This window comes from Myxocyprinus asiaticus, chromosome 35 (assembly GCF_019703515.2).
Source record: "Myxocyprinus asiaticus isolate MX2 ecotype Aquarium Trade chromosome 35, UBuf_Myxa_2, whole genome shotgun sequence".
NCBI classification, from domain to species: domain Eukaryota; kingdom Metazoa; phylum Chordata; class Actinopteri; order Cypriniformes; family Catostomidae; genus Myxocyprinus; species Myxocyprinus asiaticus.
The window spans coordinates 30,268,180-30,284,314 of NC_059378.1; the positions used below are offsets into that span (position 1 = coordinate 30,268,180).

Below are 16,135 nucleotides of genomic sequence, written 5' to 3' on the forward strand. Positions count from 1 at the left end.
TAAAATACATCCACAGGTACACCTGCAATTGACTCCAGTTAACCAATTAGCCTAACAGAAGCTAATTGGCTAATTGCCTAAAGGCTTGACATAATTTTCTGGAATTTTCCAAGCTGCTTAAAGGCACATTTTGACTTAGTGTATGTAAACTTCTGACCCACTGGAATTGTGATTATAGTCAATTAAAAGTGAAACGATCTGTTTGTAAACAGTTGTTGGAAAAATTGCACAAAGTTGATGTCCTAAACGACTTGCCAAATTGAAATCTGTGGAGTGGTTAAAAAATGAGTTTTAATGACTTCAGCCTAATTGTATGTAAACTTCTTACTTCAACTATATACATACACAGACACACACACAGTGGCAAGAAAAAGTATGTAAATGCTTTGGAATTACCTGTATTTATGTATACATTTGTCTTTAAATCTGGTTTGATCCTCATCTAAGTTACAATAATGAACAAACACACAATACAGTTATTGTATTGTTCTTGTACATATTGAATATGTCATTCAAACATTCAGTGCAGGTTTGAAAAAGTATTTGAACCACTTGGCTAATGACGTCAACAAAACCTAATTAGAATCAGAAGTTGGCAAACATGGCATCCAATTAATTAAACAAAATGGAGGTGCATTTTCAGGTCTCTCCAGAGATGCTCGATTGGGTTCAAGTCTGGGCTCTGGCTGGGCCACTCAAGGACATTTACAGAGTTGTCGCTAAGCCACTCTTGCATTGTCTTGGCTGTGTGCTTAGGGTCATTATCCTGTTGGAAGGTGATCTTCGGCCCAGTCTGAGGTCAGGAGTGCTCTGGAACAGGTTTTCATTAAGGATATCTCTGTATTTTGTTGTGTTCAGCTTTCCTTCAACCCTGACCAGTCCCTCAGTTCCTGCCGCTGAAAAACACCTCCACAGCATGATGCTACCATGCTTCACCGTTGGGATGGTATTGCGCAGGCAAAGAGCTGTGCCTGGTTTCCTCCAGACATGATGCTTGGAATTGAGGCCAAACAGTTCAATCTTCGTTTCATTAGACCAAAGAATCTTGTTTCTCACAGTCTGTGAGTCCTTTAGGTGCTTTTTTTTTTGTGTGTTTTGCACTGAGGAGAGGCTTCCATCTGGCCACTCTGCCATAAAACCCAGATCGGTGGAGTGTTGTAATGATGGTTGTCCTTCTGCAAGTTTCTCTCATTTCCAAACATGATCTCTGGAGCTCAACCAAATTGACCATGGGGTTCTTGGTCACCTCTCTTACCAAGGTCCTTCTTCCCCCTATTTCTCAGTTTGGCCAGGTAGCCAGCTCTAGGAAGAGTCCTAGTTGTTCCAAGCTTCTTACATGTAAAGATTATGGAGGCCACTGTGCTCTTGGGAAACTTCAATGCAGCCAAAGCATTTTTATAGCCTTCCCCTGATCTGTACCTCGACACAATCCTGTCCCTGAGATCTGCAGGCAGTTCTTTTGACATCATGGCTTGGTTTTTGCTCTATGTATTTTCAGTTGTGAGACTTTTTATATAGGCAGGTGTGTGCCTTTCCAAATCATGTTCAGTCAATTTAATTTGCCACAGGTGGACTTCAAAGTGTAGAAACATCTCAAAGATGATACAGAGAAATGGGATGCACTTGAGCTAAATTTCAAGTGTCATAGCAAAGGGTCTGAATACTTATGTGATATGTAAGCTTTTTAATAAAGTTATAAAAAGTTATAAATCATTTTGAGGTATGGAGTGTAGATTGATGTGAAAAAAGAAAGTATTTTAGCATAAGGCTGCAACATAAAATGTGAAAGAAAAACCAAGGGGTCTGAATACTTTCTGAATGCACTGTGCACGACACACACACACACACACACACACACATATATATATATATATATATATCACGCACATACATTTGAAGTCAGAAGTTTACAAACACTTAGGTTAAAGTCATTAAAAATAATTTTTTAACCTCTCCACAGATTTATTATTAGCAAACTATAGTTTTGGCAATTCGTTTAGGACATCTACTTTGTGCATGACATGAGTCATTTTTCCAACAACTGTTTACAGGCGTGGGCCCACAGAGGCGTTTTATCCACACAATTTGATTTATCTTGTTTTAGAAACAACACTGCATAAGATATTTAGGTTTTTCAGAGAATGTATTTTTAACGTGTATTTTGTCTTGCTGTACTGGCAGAGTTTTTGTAGTCAAAACAAGTGAAAAAAATCTACCAGTGCTGAAGAAGTAATCCAAAGTATTTAGAATACGTTACTGACCTTGAGTAATCCAACGGAATACGTTACAAATCACATTTTACAGCATGTATTTTGTAATCTGTAGTGGAATACATTTCAAAAGTAACCCTCCCAACTAGTGCCCGACCGATATTATCGGTCGGCCGGTATCTGCGTATATTTTACCGATATCCGCCGATATGAAAACTTTTTTCAGAACATATAATGCAGAAAACAATGCTTTAGAATTGGTGTCATTACGTAGTTTGTCCAGCAGAGCGCGCTCCGACTTCACTGTTTACAGAGCTGACGGTGGCTCTGCAGACAGGGCGGAGTTGAGCTGTGTGTCGGTAAGTTGCTAACTAGTTTGTGAAATACATACTGGAAAGTTAATAAACAATGACCCCATCATTTTCTCTTTTCGATATTAGTAATATCATGTTAACCCTGTCCCAGACAAATGTGTGTCACATTTGCCATCGGGATATTTGCCAGATGTCGTCGATATCCGATTACATCGTCCTGTCACCCAGCCCTAGTGGGAAAGGGGCTATTATTTCCTTACATTTTCTTAAAAGTTGTTTATTTATAGTGAAGAAGTAAGTGTTTTACCTCAGAAAAATGAACTCTCCTGTCAGATGCAGTCAAAGTAAAAATTGCCTCAGAAAACCATGTTGTCCTCTATCTGCAGTCAGATGGAGTTCTATCTATCGGGCTATATGCAAATATTTTAACATTCTATTATTGTTTTCTTACATTAAGCATACAATTTGTTGTGAAATAATAAAAAAAAAAGTGTCTAACCTCAGAAAAACAAACTCTCTTGTCAAATGCAGGTCTGCTGTGCGCAATAGTTCAGCTGGAGGCGCGTGCTGTTACATTAAGCTTTGTGCATTTCCTATCCATCACTATATAAAAAACTTACAGTGGTGTGAAAAAGTGTTTGCCCCCTTCCTGATTTCTTATTTTTTTGCATGTTTGTCACACTTAAATGTTTCAGATCATCAAACAAGTTTAAATATTAGTCAAAGATAACACAAGTAAACACAAAATGCAGTTTTTAAATGAAGGTTGTTATTATTAAGGGAAAACAAAATCCAAACCTACATGGCCCTGTGTGAAAGTGTTTGCCCCACCTGTTAAAACATAACTGTGGTTTATCACACCTGAGTTCAATTTCTCTAGCCACACCCAGGCCTGATTACTGCCACACCTGTTCTCAATCAAGAAATCACTTAAATAGGACCTGCCTGACAAAGTGAAGTAGACCAAAAGATCTTCAAAAGCTAGACATCATGCCGAGATCCAAAGAAATTCAGGAACAAATGAGAAAGAAAGTAATTGAGATCTATCAGTCTGGAAAAGGTTATAAAGCCATTTTTAAAGCTTCGGGACTCCAGAGAACCACAGTGAGAGCCATTATCCACAAATGGCGAAAACATGGAACAGTGGTGAACCTTCCCAGGAGTGGCCGGCCAACCTAAATTACCCCAAGAGTGCAGCGACGACTCATCCAAGAGGTCACAAAAGACCCCACAACAACATCCAAAGAACTGCAGGCCTCACTTGCCTCCAGTTAAGGTCAGTGTTCATGACTCCACCATAAGAAAGAGACTGGGCAAAAATGGCCTGCATGGCAGAGTTCCAAGACGAAAACCACTGCTGAGCAAAAAGAACATTAAGGCTCGTCTCATTTTTGCCAGAAAACATCTTGATGATCCCCAAGACTTCTGGGAAAATACTCTGTGGACTGACGAGACAAAAGTTGAACTTTTTGGAAGGCGTGTGTCCCATTACATCTGGCGTAAAAGTAACACCGCATTTCAGAAAAAGAACATCATACCAACAGTAAAATATCGTGGTGGTAGTGCGATGGTCTGGGGCTGTTTTGCTGCTTCAGGACCTGGAAGACTTGCTGTGATAAATGGAACCATGAATTCTGCTGTCTACCAAAAAATCCTGAAGGAGAATGTCCGGCCATCTGTTCGTGACCTCAAGCTGAAGCAAACTTGGGTTCTGCAGCAGGACAATGATCCAAAACACACCAGCAAGTCCACCTCTGAATGGCTAAAGAAAAACAAAATGAAGACTTTGGAGTGGCCTAGTCAAAGTCCTGACCTGAATCCTATTGAGATGCTGTGGCATGACCTTAAAAAGGTAGTTCATGCTCAAACCCTCCAATGTGGCTGAATTACAACAATTCTGCAAAGATGAGTGGGCCCAAATTCCTCCACAGCGCTGTAAAAGACTCATTGCAAGTTATCGCAAACGCTTGATTGCAGTTGTTGCTGCTAAGGGTGGCCCAACCAGTTATTAGGTTTAGGGGGCAATCACTTTTTCACACAGGGCCATGTAGGTTTGGATTTTGTTTTCCCTCAATAATAACAACCTTCATTTTAAAAACTGCATTTTGTGTTTACTTGTTATCTTTGACTAATATTTAAACTTGTCTGATGATCTGAAACATTTAAGTGTGACAAACATGCAAAAAAATAAGAAATCAGGAAGGGGGCAAACACTTTTTCACACCACTGTATATAATATATTTTGAATTGGTAAAAAAAGTACACACTATCTTTAGGGTGACTGTTCCTATGTTGTGACTGGAGATTAGCAAATTCTAGTCATCAGAAGAACATAAAAACTAAGATGTGGATTGGTAATTTAATAGTAATTAAATTACGGATCTGTGACTTTGCAGTTACGTTGCCAATTAGTAAGTCAACAAATGGCCAAAAAGTATGAAGAAATTATGTAACTGGTCCGTCTTGTGTTAGCAGGGTTAGTTTTCCGGACTGTAAAGTAATTATTTCTTCGGATGTCTATAATGTTTACCGTTTATTCGCACAAGATAAGCGACGTCTGTAAAAATCACAGAGATGGGTGTCTACTGCATCACATCAATACTGCCATTGCAAGTTACTGACCAATTCAAAAATGTATAGCTGTGCTGATTAATTATGCAGGAAATAAACATGATCATATACTGTATCTGGGATTATTAGAAGAAATTGATTGGAATATCTGGCAAAAATATGACAACTGGTGACATTAGCAAGCCTTTAATCCTATATTACACTCTTAAATTAAAAATATGGACAATCCCTTCATGTAAATGCGGGGCTGCAGTGTCTGAACAGCACATACAAACTTCAACACAATTTCCTCCATTCAAGCTGCTCAAATCACAATATTACATGCTTATGTTCCTTTCTAATTTTCCCAACCAGAATAACACACGCGCGTTTCATTTTCTTTTACGTAGGTAAAAAAAACACTTGACAGCATAAAACTCAGTCCATACGCAACAGTCAGCGCTATTTGAAGTTGTATATCGCGTCGTCTTATTTGCCAACATCCACTTCAGACGCTTGGAGAGCTTGAGAAACAATGATAGTTTTAGGGCTCACAGGCTGGAAAGTGCAGATTCACTGGCTTTTTACCTGCTTGTCAATTCGCATGGGATTACAATATTGGATTTTTTTACCGGGTGTCTTATAGAAGATAAAAGACTTTTACCTTTTAATTTTGGGGTGAACTATCTCTTTAAATCATTTAGGAGCTGGGTGCAAGTCTAAACACTTATGAACATTTATGAATCACACGTATTCTTAAGTCTAGGAATACACGCAAAATTACTTAATTCTTAGAATTTTGATACACTTAAGACTAAAATTTTACTCTAAGTGGCTTTATACACATGTCCCCTGGTAATTGAATTACCCCTCGTCCCCATATAAAACGAATCCCGTCCAAATAGGGCTTTTGTTGCATACCACTCTATTATGTAGTAATTTTATTATTTAATGTACTGAGCACTGCTGCAGTTCATATAAAAACACGCTCCCCTGCAGAATGTGCTTTTTTAGGGATAAGAAAACTGATTCCTTGTCAAATTAGAATGAAATTGCAGTTTTACTAGCAAAATGCCTCATCTGTGATCATATTTTCAAAAGACATGGCCAGACGTGCAGTCCACCAATAACGTTTGAGTGACAGCAGTAGAAATGCCCACTAGTGACTTCACAGTACAGAGACTAGCGACATCAAGTGATAAAGTCGTTGCATGTGTGTACGGGGCTTTACAGTCCTTTTTTTGTTGAACATGTCAGTCAGTGATCTGTGCTGGACTTTTTGTTTTTTTCCCCATCAGCCTGACGGAGACTCGCGTACAGCTCCTGCTCATGAAGACCAAACAAGATGAACTCCTGGAAGGTGAGACGCACAACTTACACTGTGACCCTGTTTACACCTGGAATTAACATCTCAAATTTGTCTTCTGCCAGTGTCTCAGGGTGCTTTCACACTAGCGCTTCTGGTGTGCACCTGGGTACATTTGATGTCAAAGTTTGGTTAATTTGATCGATGTCAACCCCTCTTTCTTTTTTTTTTTTTTTTTTTTTTTAGAACTCTGGTGTGCACCCGCAAACCACACCCGAGTTTAGGCCCTTTCACACCAAATGCATATTTTTGGCATAAATTCTTGCCGCGATTTAACATTTTTAATGGAAACAATGGATTCCTATGGGGCAATTCACACCGGAATCGAACATTTGCGCGGCGATAAAGCGAGGTGTTTGTTTTTTTGTTTTTTTTCTCGCCCGGTGGTAATCAATTGCCCCGACCAATAAAATATGAGCTTTGGATCACGTGTCAGGAGCCGCTGCAGTTACCAAAATCAGCGCAGATGGTGATGCTAAAGCACAGAAAGCTGTAATACTCACCGACATTAAATGCTAAAGTTACTCGAAGAAATTCTGAACCAGCAGTGAGGACATGCATTTCATTTGCATCAAGTGTCTTAAAAACAAAAGTATCTTTTCTCATATGGGTTCTCTTAATGTGTACATGATATTGCTGCATCTCTGCCTTGCATTCCCTTTAAAAAACTTTCTAAATTTTAATGTCTTAATGTATTTCATATTGCTGTATTTTTGCCTTTGAATTTAATCTTACACGAGTTCTCTTCACAATATAACGCATTGTGGCATCTTTGCCTGATCACTTTAATAAATTTCTTTACGGATGTTGTGTTTTTTCTTTGCCAAATACATTTTAAGTCAGAAGCTTGCATACACTTAGTTTGAAGTCATTAATACAAATATTTTTAACCACTCCACAGATTTCATATTAGCAAACTATAGTTTTGGCAAGCCGTTAGGTCATCTAGTTTGTGCATGACATGAGTAATTTTTCCAACAACTGTTTACAACAGATTGTTTCACTTTTAATTGACTATAATCACAATTCCAGTGGGTCAGAAGTTTACATACACTAAGTTAGCTGTGCCTTTAAGCAGCTTGGAAAATTCCAGAAAATGATGTCAAGCCTTTAGACAATTAGTCAATTAGCTTCAGATAGAAGGTGTACTGAATTGGAGGTGTACCTGTGGATGTATTTTAAGGCCTACCTTCAAACTCTGTGCCTCTTTGCTTGACATCGTGGGAAAATCAAAAGAAATCAGCCAAGACCTCAGGAAAAAAAATTGTTGACCTCCACAAGTCTGGTTCATACTTGGGAGCAATTTCCAAATGCCTGAAGGTACCATGTTCATCTGTACAAACAATAGTATTCAAGTATAAACACCATAGGACCACGCAGCCATCATAATGCTCAGGAAGGAGACACATTCTGTCTCCTAGAGATGAACGTAGTTTGGGACGAAAAGTGCAAATCAATCCCAGAACAACAGCAAAGGAACTTGTGAAGATGCTGGAGGAAGCGGGTTGACAAGTATCTATATCCACAGTAAAACGAGTCCTATATCGACACAACCTGAAAGGCTGCTCAGCAAGGAAGAAGCCACTGCTCCAAAACTGCCATAAAAAAGCCAGAATACAGTTTGTAAGTGCACATGGGTACAAAGATCTTTCTTTCTGGAGAAATGTCCTCTGGTCTGAAGAAATAAAAATTGAACTGTTTGGCCTTAATGACCATCGTTATGTTTGAAGGAAAAGGGTGAGGCTTGCAAGCCAAAGTGCACCATCCCAACCGTGAAGCATGGGGGAGGTAGCATCATGTGGGGGGTGCTTTGCTGCAAGAGGGTCTGGTGCACTTCACAAAATAGATGGCATCATTAGGAAGGAAAATTATGTGGATATATTGAAGCAACATCTCAAGACATAAGCCAGGAAGTTTAAGCTCGGTCGCAAATGGGTCTTCCAAATGGACAATGACCCAAGCATGCCTCAAGTTGTGGCAAAATGTCTTAAGGTCAAGGTATTGGAGTGGCCATCACAAAGCCCTGACCTCAATCCGATAGAAAATTTGTGGGCAGAACTGAAAATGCGTGTGCGCGCAAGGAGGCCTTAAAACCTGACTCAGTTACACCTGTTCTGTCTGGAGGAATGGGCCAAAATTCCAGCAAAAAATCAGCTTTGCTATCGTTAACAGTTTTAAGTATCTAATAATGGGTCAGACTGAAGATGGGTTTTGTTGGTGAAAAAAAAAAAATTCTAATTCTTGCATGGAGCATTTGGTGTTGTCACGTTTAATTCGTAACACGCAGGGTTTTGAACAAATGCATATAACACAAGTAGATTTACATGGCAATAAGATATCAGCATTGTTCCAGTTGACAGCATTTGTTTTAACGGTCATCATGTGTGTGCATTATGCAGTGATTTAAAACAAAAGTACATAACGCAAGTATATATGCGTGGCCAGGGGTTTTAAAACTTTTTGATGCCAAAGACACTCAAATATATTACCTTGCGTGGGACCCCCTTCTAAAATATATAAAGGCCACTATATATTTTTGTGTACGAAGACCAGAGAAAAAGTGTGATGATATAAAGACAATTTAAACATTTACCTTTTATATTGTTTTTGTACTAAAGCCAAAATAAATTGAAATATCTGTAGGAATGCACCAATGTATCAGTTACCATATTTACTATTGTCGGGCCTTGTGCTCAGATAGGAAACATAGGCAGGCTACACACCATCATAAAGCCTGACTGAGGCCTGTAGGAACACTCAAAGTCTGATTACACAGAATCAGCTGCCAAAATCAAACAAAGGGAGTCGAAACAGACTACAGATCCCATCAAGCCTTGCTCACTTTACACCTAGGAGTGAAATTCTGAAGGATCAAACTCTCCACTCCTATTGGATGAAACGTTAGACAGAATGCGTCCCTCAACCATGACAGTATAAAACGTATAAAGTATAAAACCCCGGAGATTCCTCTTAAATCTTGCTTCCAGCAACAGTATTCGCCGCATCTAGTTGCATCCCTGCTGCTTCCAGGTGTAGCATCGCTGCCCAAGGAAGTAACATACGTACCTGAGCTTTGGCCATACAATCTCCATCTCGCTGGACAAGCCGAGATTTTCCGTGTTCCACCAGCACGTTAACGGATCCGAAGGAGACCGCAGAGCAATCCGCGTCTCACCCTTTTGCCTGCAGAAGTGAAGAAAGAAGATTTCTCTTCCTTCTTCAATCGAGTTGACTTCGCTGATATCTCCGGCAACCTGCTGAGAATCAGCCGCCATACCCCCGCCGACAGAGCGAGGAAACGGCCTTGTGTCATCATCCGAGTTTCGAAGAGCCGAGTCGGAGTCAAACGACGGACGAACACACATTCTACTCACGTCCTTGTGCGACTCGAGGTTTACGTCTGGGCAGAGATAGATTATTATAGTGTGTTATTCTTGTGTATCAAGGTTATTGCTTGTACGGTTTACAGACTGCCGAGTCCGCTCATTGCTGCTAATAATACTTGAGGTATTACTGTTACCATGAATGAGATTTGCTGTGTTGTCGTCCAACCACGTTGGGCTGTTTGTGCATTTCCGCCAATGCGGGTGAGACCGGCACACTGAGTTTATCCGTTAAAGAACCAATGACCATGGCAGATGGATTACGAGCCATTCACTGCATCTCTTGAGTGATAAAATTAATGGTTGCCGTCTCTCCCGTGATCACTAAAACCGGCTTCGGTGCTGTCGCCCTGTTGTCGCTCCCCTCACAAACATACCTGCACACTCATTTGGCAAACAGTTATCGTATCAGCGGAGATGCGTTAAATGGGCAGATGCCATTAACCAGTCTCTCTGCCCACATTCGCGGCCACATTCTCTGACCGGAAACCTCGCGTGACCTCTCCACTAGAGCCACACCTGCCATTTTGTGCACTCCTTCTCTCCTTACACACACACATACACCCATTCACACACACACACACCTACCCTCCTCATGTATTCTAGGCTTATCTGTTACCATATCTAATCGTGTTACTGTTTAGTTTGTAGTTGGAATTCGGAAGTTTATCAACTGCATTGTATTGATTATTAATTGATATTACTGCATCAATAAAATTTGTTATACTTTAAAGAGAAGTGTTTTGCTTTTGTTCTGCATGCACCTGTGCCAAGGGCTGGCAGGGGATGTCAGTGCTCGGATTCAAGCCTTTATTGTTTTCCTTTTGAATGTCGATGTTCTCCGTGCCCGTCTGGCACCAACAATCATGCCACGGTCCAAATCACTGAGATCACATTTTTCCCCATTCTGATGGTTGTTGTGAACATTAACTGAAGCTCCTGACACGTATCTGCATGATTTTATGCACTGCACTTTTGTAACACGTTTGGATGATTAGATAATCACATGGATGATTATCTGGTTTTAATGTTGTGGCTGCCTAATATCGTGTAGGTCCCCCTTGTGCTGCCAAAACAGCTCTGACCCGTCGAGGCATGGACTCCACAAGACCTCTGATGGTGTCCTGTGGTATCTGGCACCAAGATGTTAGCAGCAGATCCTTTAAGACCTGTTAGCTGCGAGGTGGGGCCTCCATGGATCAGACTTGATGGTCCAGTACATCCCATAGATGCTCAATTGGATTGGATTCCTCAAACCATTCCTGAACAATTTTTGCAGTGTGGCAGGGTGTATGATCCTGCTTAAGGAGGCCACTGCCATCAGGGAATACCATTTCCATGAAGGGGTGTATGTGGTCTGCAACAATCTTTAGGTAGGTGGTACGTGTCAAAGTAACATCTACATAAATGCCAGGACCCAATGTTTCCCAACAGAACATTACACAGAGCATCACACTGCCTCTGCTGGCCTGCCTTCTTCCCATAGTGCATCCTGCTGCCATCTCTTCCCCAGGTAAACAACGCACACGGCCGTCCACATGTTCTAAAAGAAAACGTGATTCATCAGACCAGGCCACCTTCTTCCATTGCTCCATGGTCCAGTTCTGACGCTCATGTGCACATTGTAGGCGCTTTCAGTGGTGGACAGGGGCCAGCATGGGCACTCTGACGGATCTGCGGCTATGCAGCCCCATACGTAGCAAGCTGCGATGCACTGTGTGTCCTGACACCTTTCTATCATGGACAGCATTACATTTTTCAGCAATTTGTGCTACAGTAGCTCTTCTGTGGGATCGGCCACGTGCATCGATGAGCCTTGGGCGCCCATGACCCTGTTGCCGGTTCACCGGTTGTCCTTCCTTGGACCACTTTTGGTAGGTACTAACCACTGCATACCTGGAAAACCCCACAAGACTAGCCGTTTTGGAGATGCTCTGACCCAGTCATCTAGCCATCACAATTTGGCCCTTGTCAAAGTCACTCATATCCTTACGCTTGCCCATTTTTCCTGCTTCCAACAAATGAAATTCAAGAACTGACTGTTCACTTGCTGCCTAATATATCCCAACCCTTGACAGGTGCCGTTGTAATGAGATAATCGATGTTATCACTTAACTTGTCATTGTTTTTAATGTTGAGGCTGATCTGTGTGTGTGTGTGTGTGTGTGTGTATACATACACACACCGCATTTTAGAATAATAGTAAAGTCATCAAAACTATGGAATAACATAAATGAAACTATAGGAATTATGTTGTGACTAAACAAAATCCAAAATAAATTAAAACTGTTATATTTTAGTATCTTCAAAGTAGTCACCCTTTGCCTAGAATTTGCAGACATGTACTCTTGACATTTTCTCAACCAACTTCTTGAGGTATCACCCTGGGATGCTTTTTAAACAGTATTGAAGGAGTTCCCATCTATGTTGGGCTATTATTGGCTGCTTTTCTTTATTATTTGGTCCAAGTCATCAATTTCAAAAACTTTTTTTCTTTTTATTAAATTTTAGTTTTATAATGAAATTAATATGGTGGCACAATTATATTTTTGTCTACAAAACTAATTTCAAACATTTAAGCATACGCCTTCAGATCAAAAGATTAAGATCATGAGAAACATTTCAATCAAGTGTTTCAAAAGTTTTGACAGGTAGTGTGTGTGTGTGTGTGTGTGTGTGTGTGTGTGTATATATATATATATATATATATATATATATATATATATATATATATATATATATATATATATATATATACATACATACATTGTATACAGTTGAAGACAGAAGTTTACGTGCACCTTAGCCAAATACATTTAAATCAGTTTTTCAAAATTCCTGGCATTTAATCGTAGAAAACATTCCCTGTCTTAGGTCAGTTAGGATCATTATTTTAAGAATGTGAAATGTCAGACTAATAGTAGAGAGAATGATTTATTTCAGCTTATATTTATTTCATCAAAGTCCCAGTAGGTCAGAAGTTTACATTCAGTTTGTTAGTATTTGGTAACAATGCCTTTAAATTGTTTAACTTGGGTCAAACATTTTGGGTAGCCTTCCACTAGCTTCTCACAATAAGTTGCTGGAATTTTGGCCCATTCCTTCAGACAGAACTAGTGTTACTGAGTCAGGTTTGTAGGCCTCCTTGCTCGCACATGCTTTTTCAGTTCTGCCCACAAATTTTCGATCGGATTGAGGTCAGGGCTTTGTGATGGCCACTCCAATACCTTGACTTTGTTGTCCTTAAGCCATTTTGCCTCAACCTTGGAGGTATGCTTGGGGTCATTGTCCATTTGGAAGACCCATTTGTGACCGAGCTTTAACTTCATGGCTGATGTCTTGATATGTTGCTTCAGTATATTCATATAATTTTCCTTCCTCATGATGCCATCTATTTTGCGAAGTGCACCAGTCCCTCCTGCAGCAAAGCACCCCCACAACATGATGCTGCCACCCCCATGCTTCATGGTTGGGATGGTGTTCTTCGGCTTGCAAGCCTCACCCTTTTTCCTCCAAACATAACGATGGTCATTATGGCCAAAAAGTTCAATTTTTGTTTAATCAGACCAGAGGAAATTTCTCCAAAAATAAGATCTTTGTCTCCATGTGCACTTGCAAACTGTAGTCTGGCTTTTTTATGGCAGCTTTGGAGCATTAGCTTCTTCCTTGCTGAGGTTGTGTCGATATAAGTCTCGTTTTACTGTGGATATAGATACTTGTCTACCTGTTTCCTCCAGCATTTTCACAAGGTCCTTTGCTGTTGTCTGGGATTGATTTGCACATCTCTAGGAGACAGAATGCCTCTCCTTTCTGAACGGTATGAAGGCTATGTGGTCCCATGGTGTTTATACTTGAATACTATTGTTTGACATATGAACATGGTACCTTCAGGCGTTTGGAAATTGCTCCCAAGGACGAACCAGACTTGTGGAGGTCCACAATTTTGTTTCTGAGGTCTTGGCTGATTTCTTTTGATTTTTCCCATGATGTCAAGCAAAGAGGCACTGAGTTTGAAGGTAGGCCTTAAAATACATCCACAGGTACACCTCCAATTCAGTACACCTCCTATCAGAAGCTAATTGTCTAATTGTCTAAAGACTTAACATCATTTTCTTGAATTCTATTTATACTCTTACCTTGATTTATATTCTGTGTCTCACTGTAATGTTCTGTGTGCACTTGTTTCTCCAACATTTTATTTATTGTGTACGTGAGAACACTTGGCAATAAAGCTCATTCTGATTCTGATCCTGAAGCAAAGAATTGTGGGTTGTGAGTGCCCACGAAGGATACAACTCATGCATCCTCTGAATTCCTGTGAAAAGCCACATTCGAAGGCTGCATTCGGAGTGTCCTACTCTCTTTTCTGAAATGTGACAGCCTTGATAACGTATGTGGCCGACAGTTGCGACCTCCGGAGCACGCAGCCTTCGAAACAAGATACAGCTAGTGTCATGTCCTGGTGCTACAGTACATCAAATATATTGTTTTATTTACGGCAACATCACCGTGCAAATCAGTGGATTTGTGAGGCAGAAACAGCAGCTGTAAGTTTAACCGCCGCCTCTCCCATCCGACACCGAGCGTGACATGCACAGCAAGATGCTCATAAATTATGGTTCGTAACTATCAAAAAACAGCTTATTCAAAAAACCGACAACATAAGAAACCTTCAGTTGCATGAGACTTATAATTATCTGCTTTTGACTTCTAAATGACTCGGCATACCACAGTCGGGCTTCTTAGAACTAAAATACATGGGTTACACGTCTCACAATTTCCACCAGGTGGCACATGGAACACTTTAGTATAGCTCACGCCCCTCTGTCCATTTATAGTTACAGGTCGCCTGCTGCATCTTTTGTGGGTGCATCAAACAATATCATGCACATTTTAATTTATTACCTTGTAAGAAAGGTATTAGAAAATATAAAATATATAGGCTGCAATTCGCTCTGATGAGAAACGCTGGACTGCAAAGGTAATTGAAAGTGAGACGATTCTAATACGTGTGTTTCCAAAGTGTGGGCTGCTATAAGCGTGTATTGCAGGGAGGTAACGAGTTCCTTGAAAAATTGTATTAGGCTATTTTAAAAGATAACATTTCAATGTGTAGGGCAAATGTATTGTTGTTTTTTAAATCATGTTTTATATGGATATGCATTGTTAATTTCACTGCAAAGAGCATTTGTGAATGCTTGCCTCATTTCATAAATAAAAACATTTGGTGTAATGTAAAAATTATTATGGAGAGTTGATAGTAAAACACAGACTCTTCCCTGATTTCTTAGTGTTGGAGTATTAAATTTGAGAACCTCTGGATTTTGATTTGCCTACATCATTCACAATTAGCCTATTTGTGGGATGAGTAACATAGTTCATTCCCTCATTAAAGATGTAAAACACACAGCTTTGAATGCTATTATTTCGATTTTCAAATATTTTTGCTTGTAATTAAATATTTTAAAGTGATTCATTTCAAAGCTTGTTGATTTGTTTTACGGAGTGTGGAGCGTGTGTAAGGCTGGCAATGGGAGACAGGCATGATGTGTGTATTGGTACAGAATTCCGTTTGTCACTCAAGGAAAATGCTGGCTTGTAACTGCTGGTCTAGAATCAGCTACCCTACTTCAAATTCCAACCTTAATAACTAGTGAGAAGTCAAAGGCTGACTCTAGATCAGTGGTTGCAGACCAATTCATCTTACATCGCTTCAGTGGTAACGGCCGAGCGCGTTGTCCATGCGATCATGGATGCGAAGAATGTTTTCATTTAATAAATAATTTCTAATTTGACAACAAATATTAAATGGTGCAATTCTTGGATTAAAACCTGTTTGCATTGAAAACAAGTTAATCCAAGTTTGTTGCATTCTATTTTTTATTATATCATTCACATTTAAATCAGTAAGCATCCAATCAAACTCGAAATGAGTTGACTTCATCCGACACATTCCTTAAACTTCTGAAGTAGAGACTCTCCACTGGATTTTATCTTAACTTCCAAAACTTTAAGTCATCGGTGCGGAACACTGGCATATGGAATCCAGATGTTTCTATTTAATTTAGCTCCAAAAAGCACCAATTATTATTCAAGTTTGTTGTTAAAACAAATTACTCATGCTTGCTCTAGTCTTGAGTCGCTAAAATTTTTTGAAATATGCACTGATGTCTGTATATAACAATAATAAACATTTTATTTTGTGTTTGTATGGTGTGTGTACATTATACAGTAGGTAGTAGGTCTACCTGCAATTAAAAAAAAAAATTATTGAATGTATGTGCAAGGATAAGAACTAATGTTTACATGTAT

The 16,135-nt window shown here is 39.8% G+C and overlaps 1 protein-coding gene across 4 annotated transcripts in view; it reads left to right on the plus strand.

The window, feature by feature from the left end:
* Window positions 1-16,135, plus strand: part of slc11a2 (solute carrier family 11 member 2) — a 212,569-nt gene that overhangs the window by 30,422 nt on the left and 166,012 nt on the right. For all 4 annotated transcript variants that reach the window (XM_051672313.1, XM_051672310.1, XM_051672311.1 and 1 more), the window contains exon 2: window positions 6,373-6,434. In XM_051672313.1, coding sequence (XP_051528273.1) covers window positions 6,404-6,434 — 31 coding nt within the window. In that variant the 5' untranslated portion in view covers window positions 6,373-6,403. The remainder of the gene's footprint in view (window positions 1-6,372; window positions 6,435-16,135) is intronic.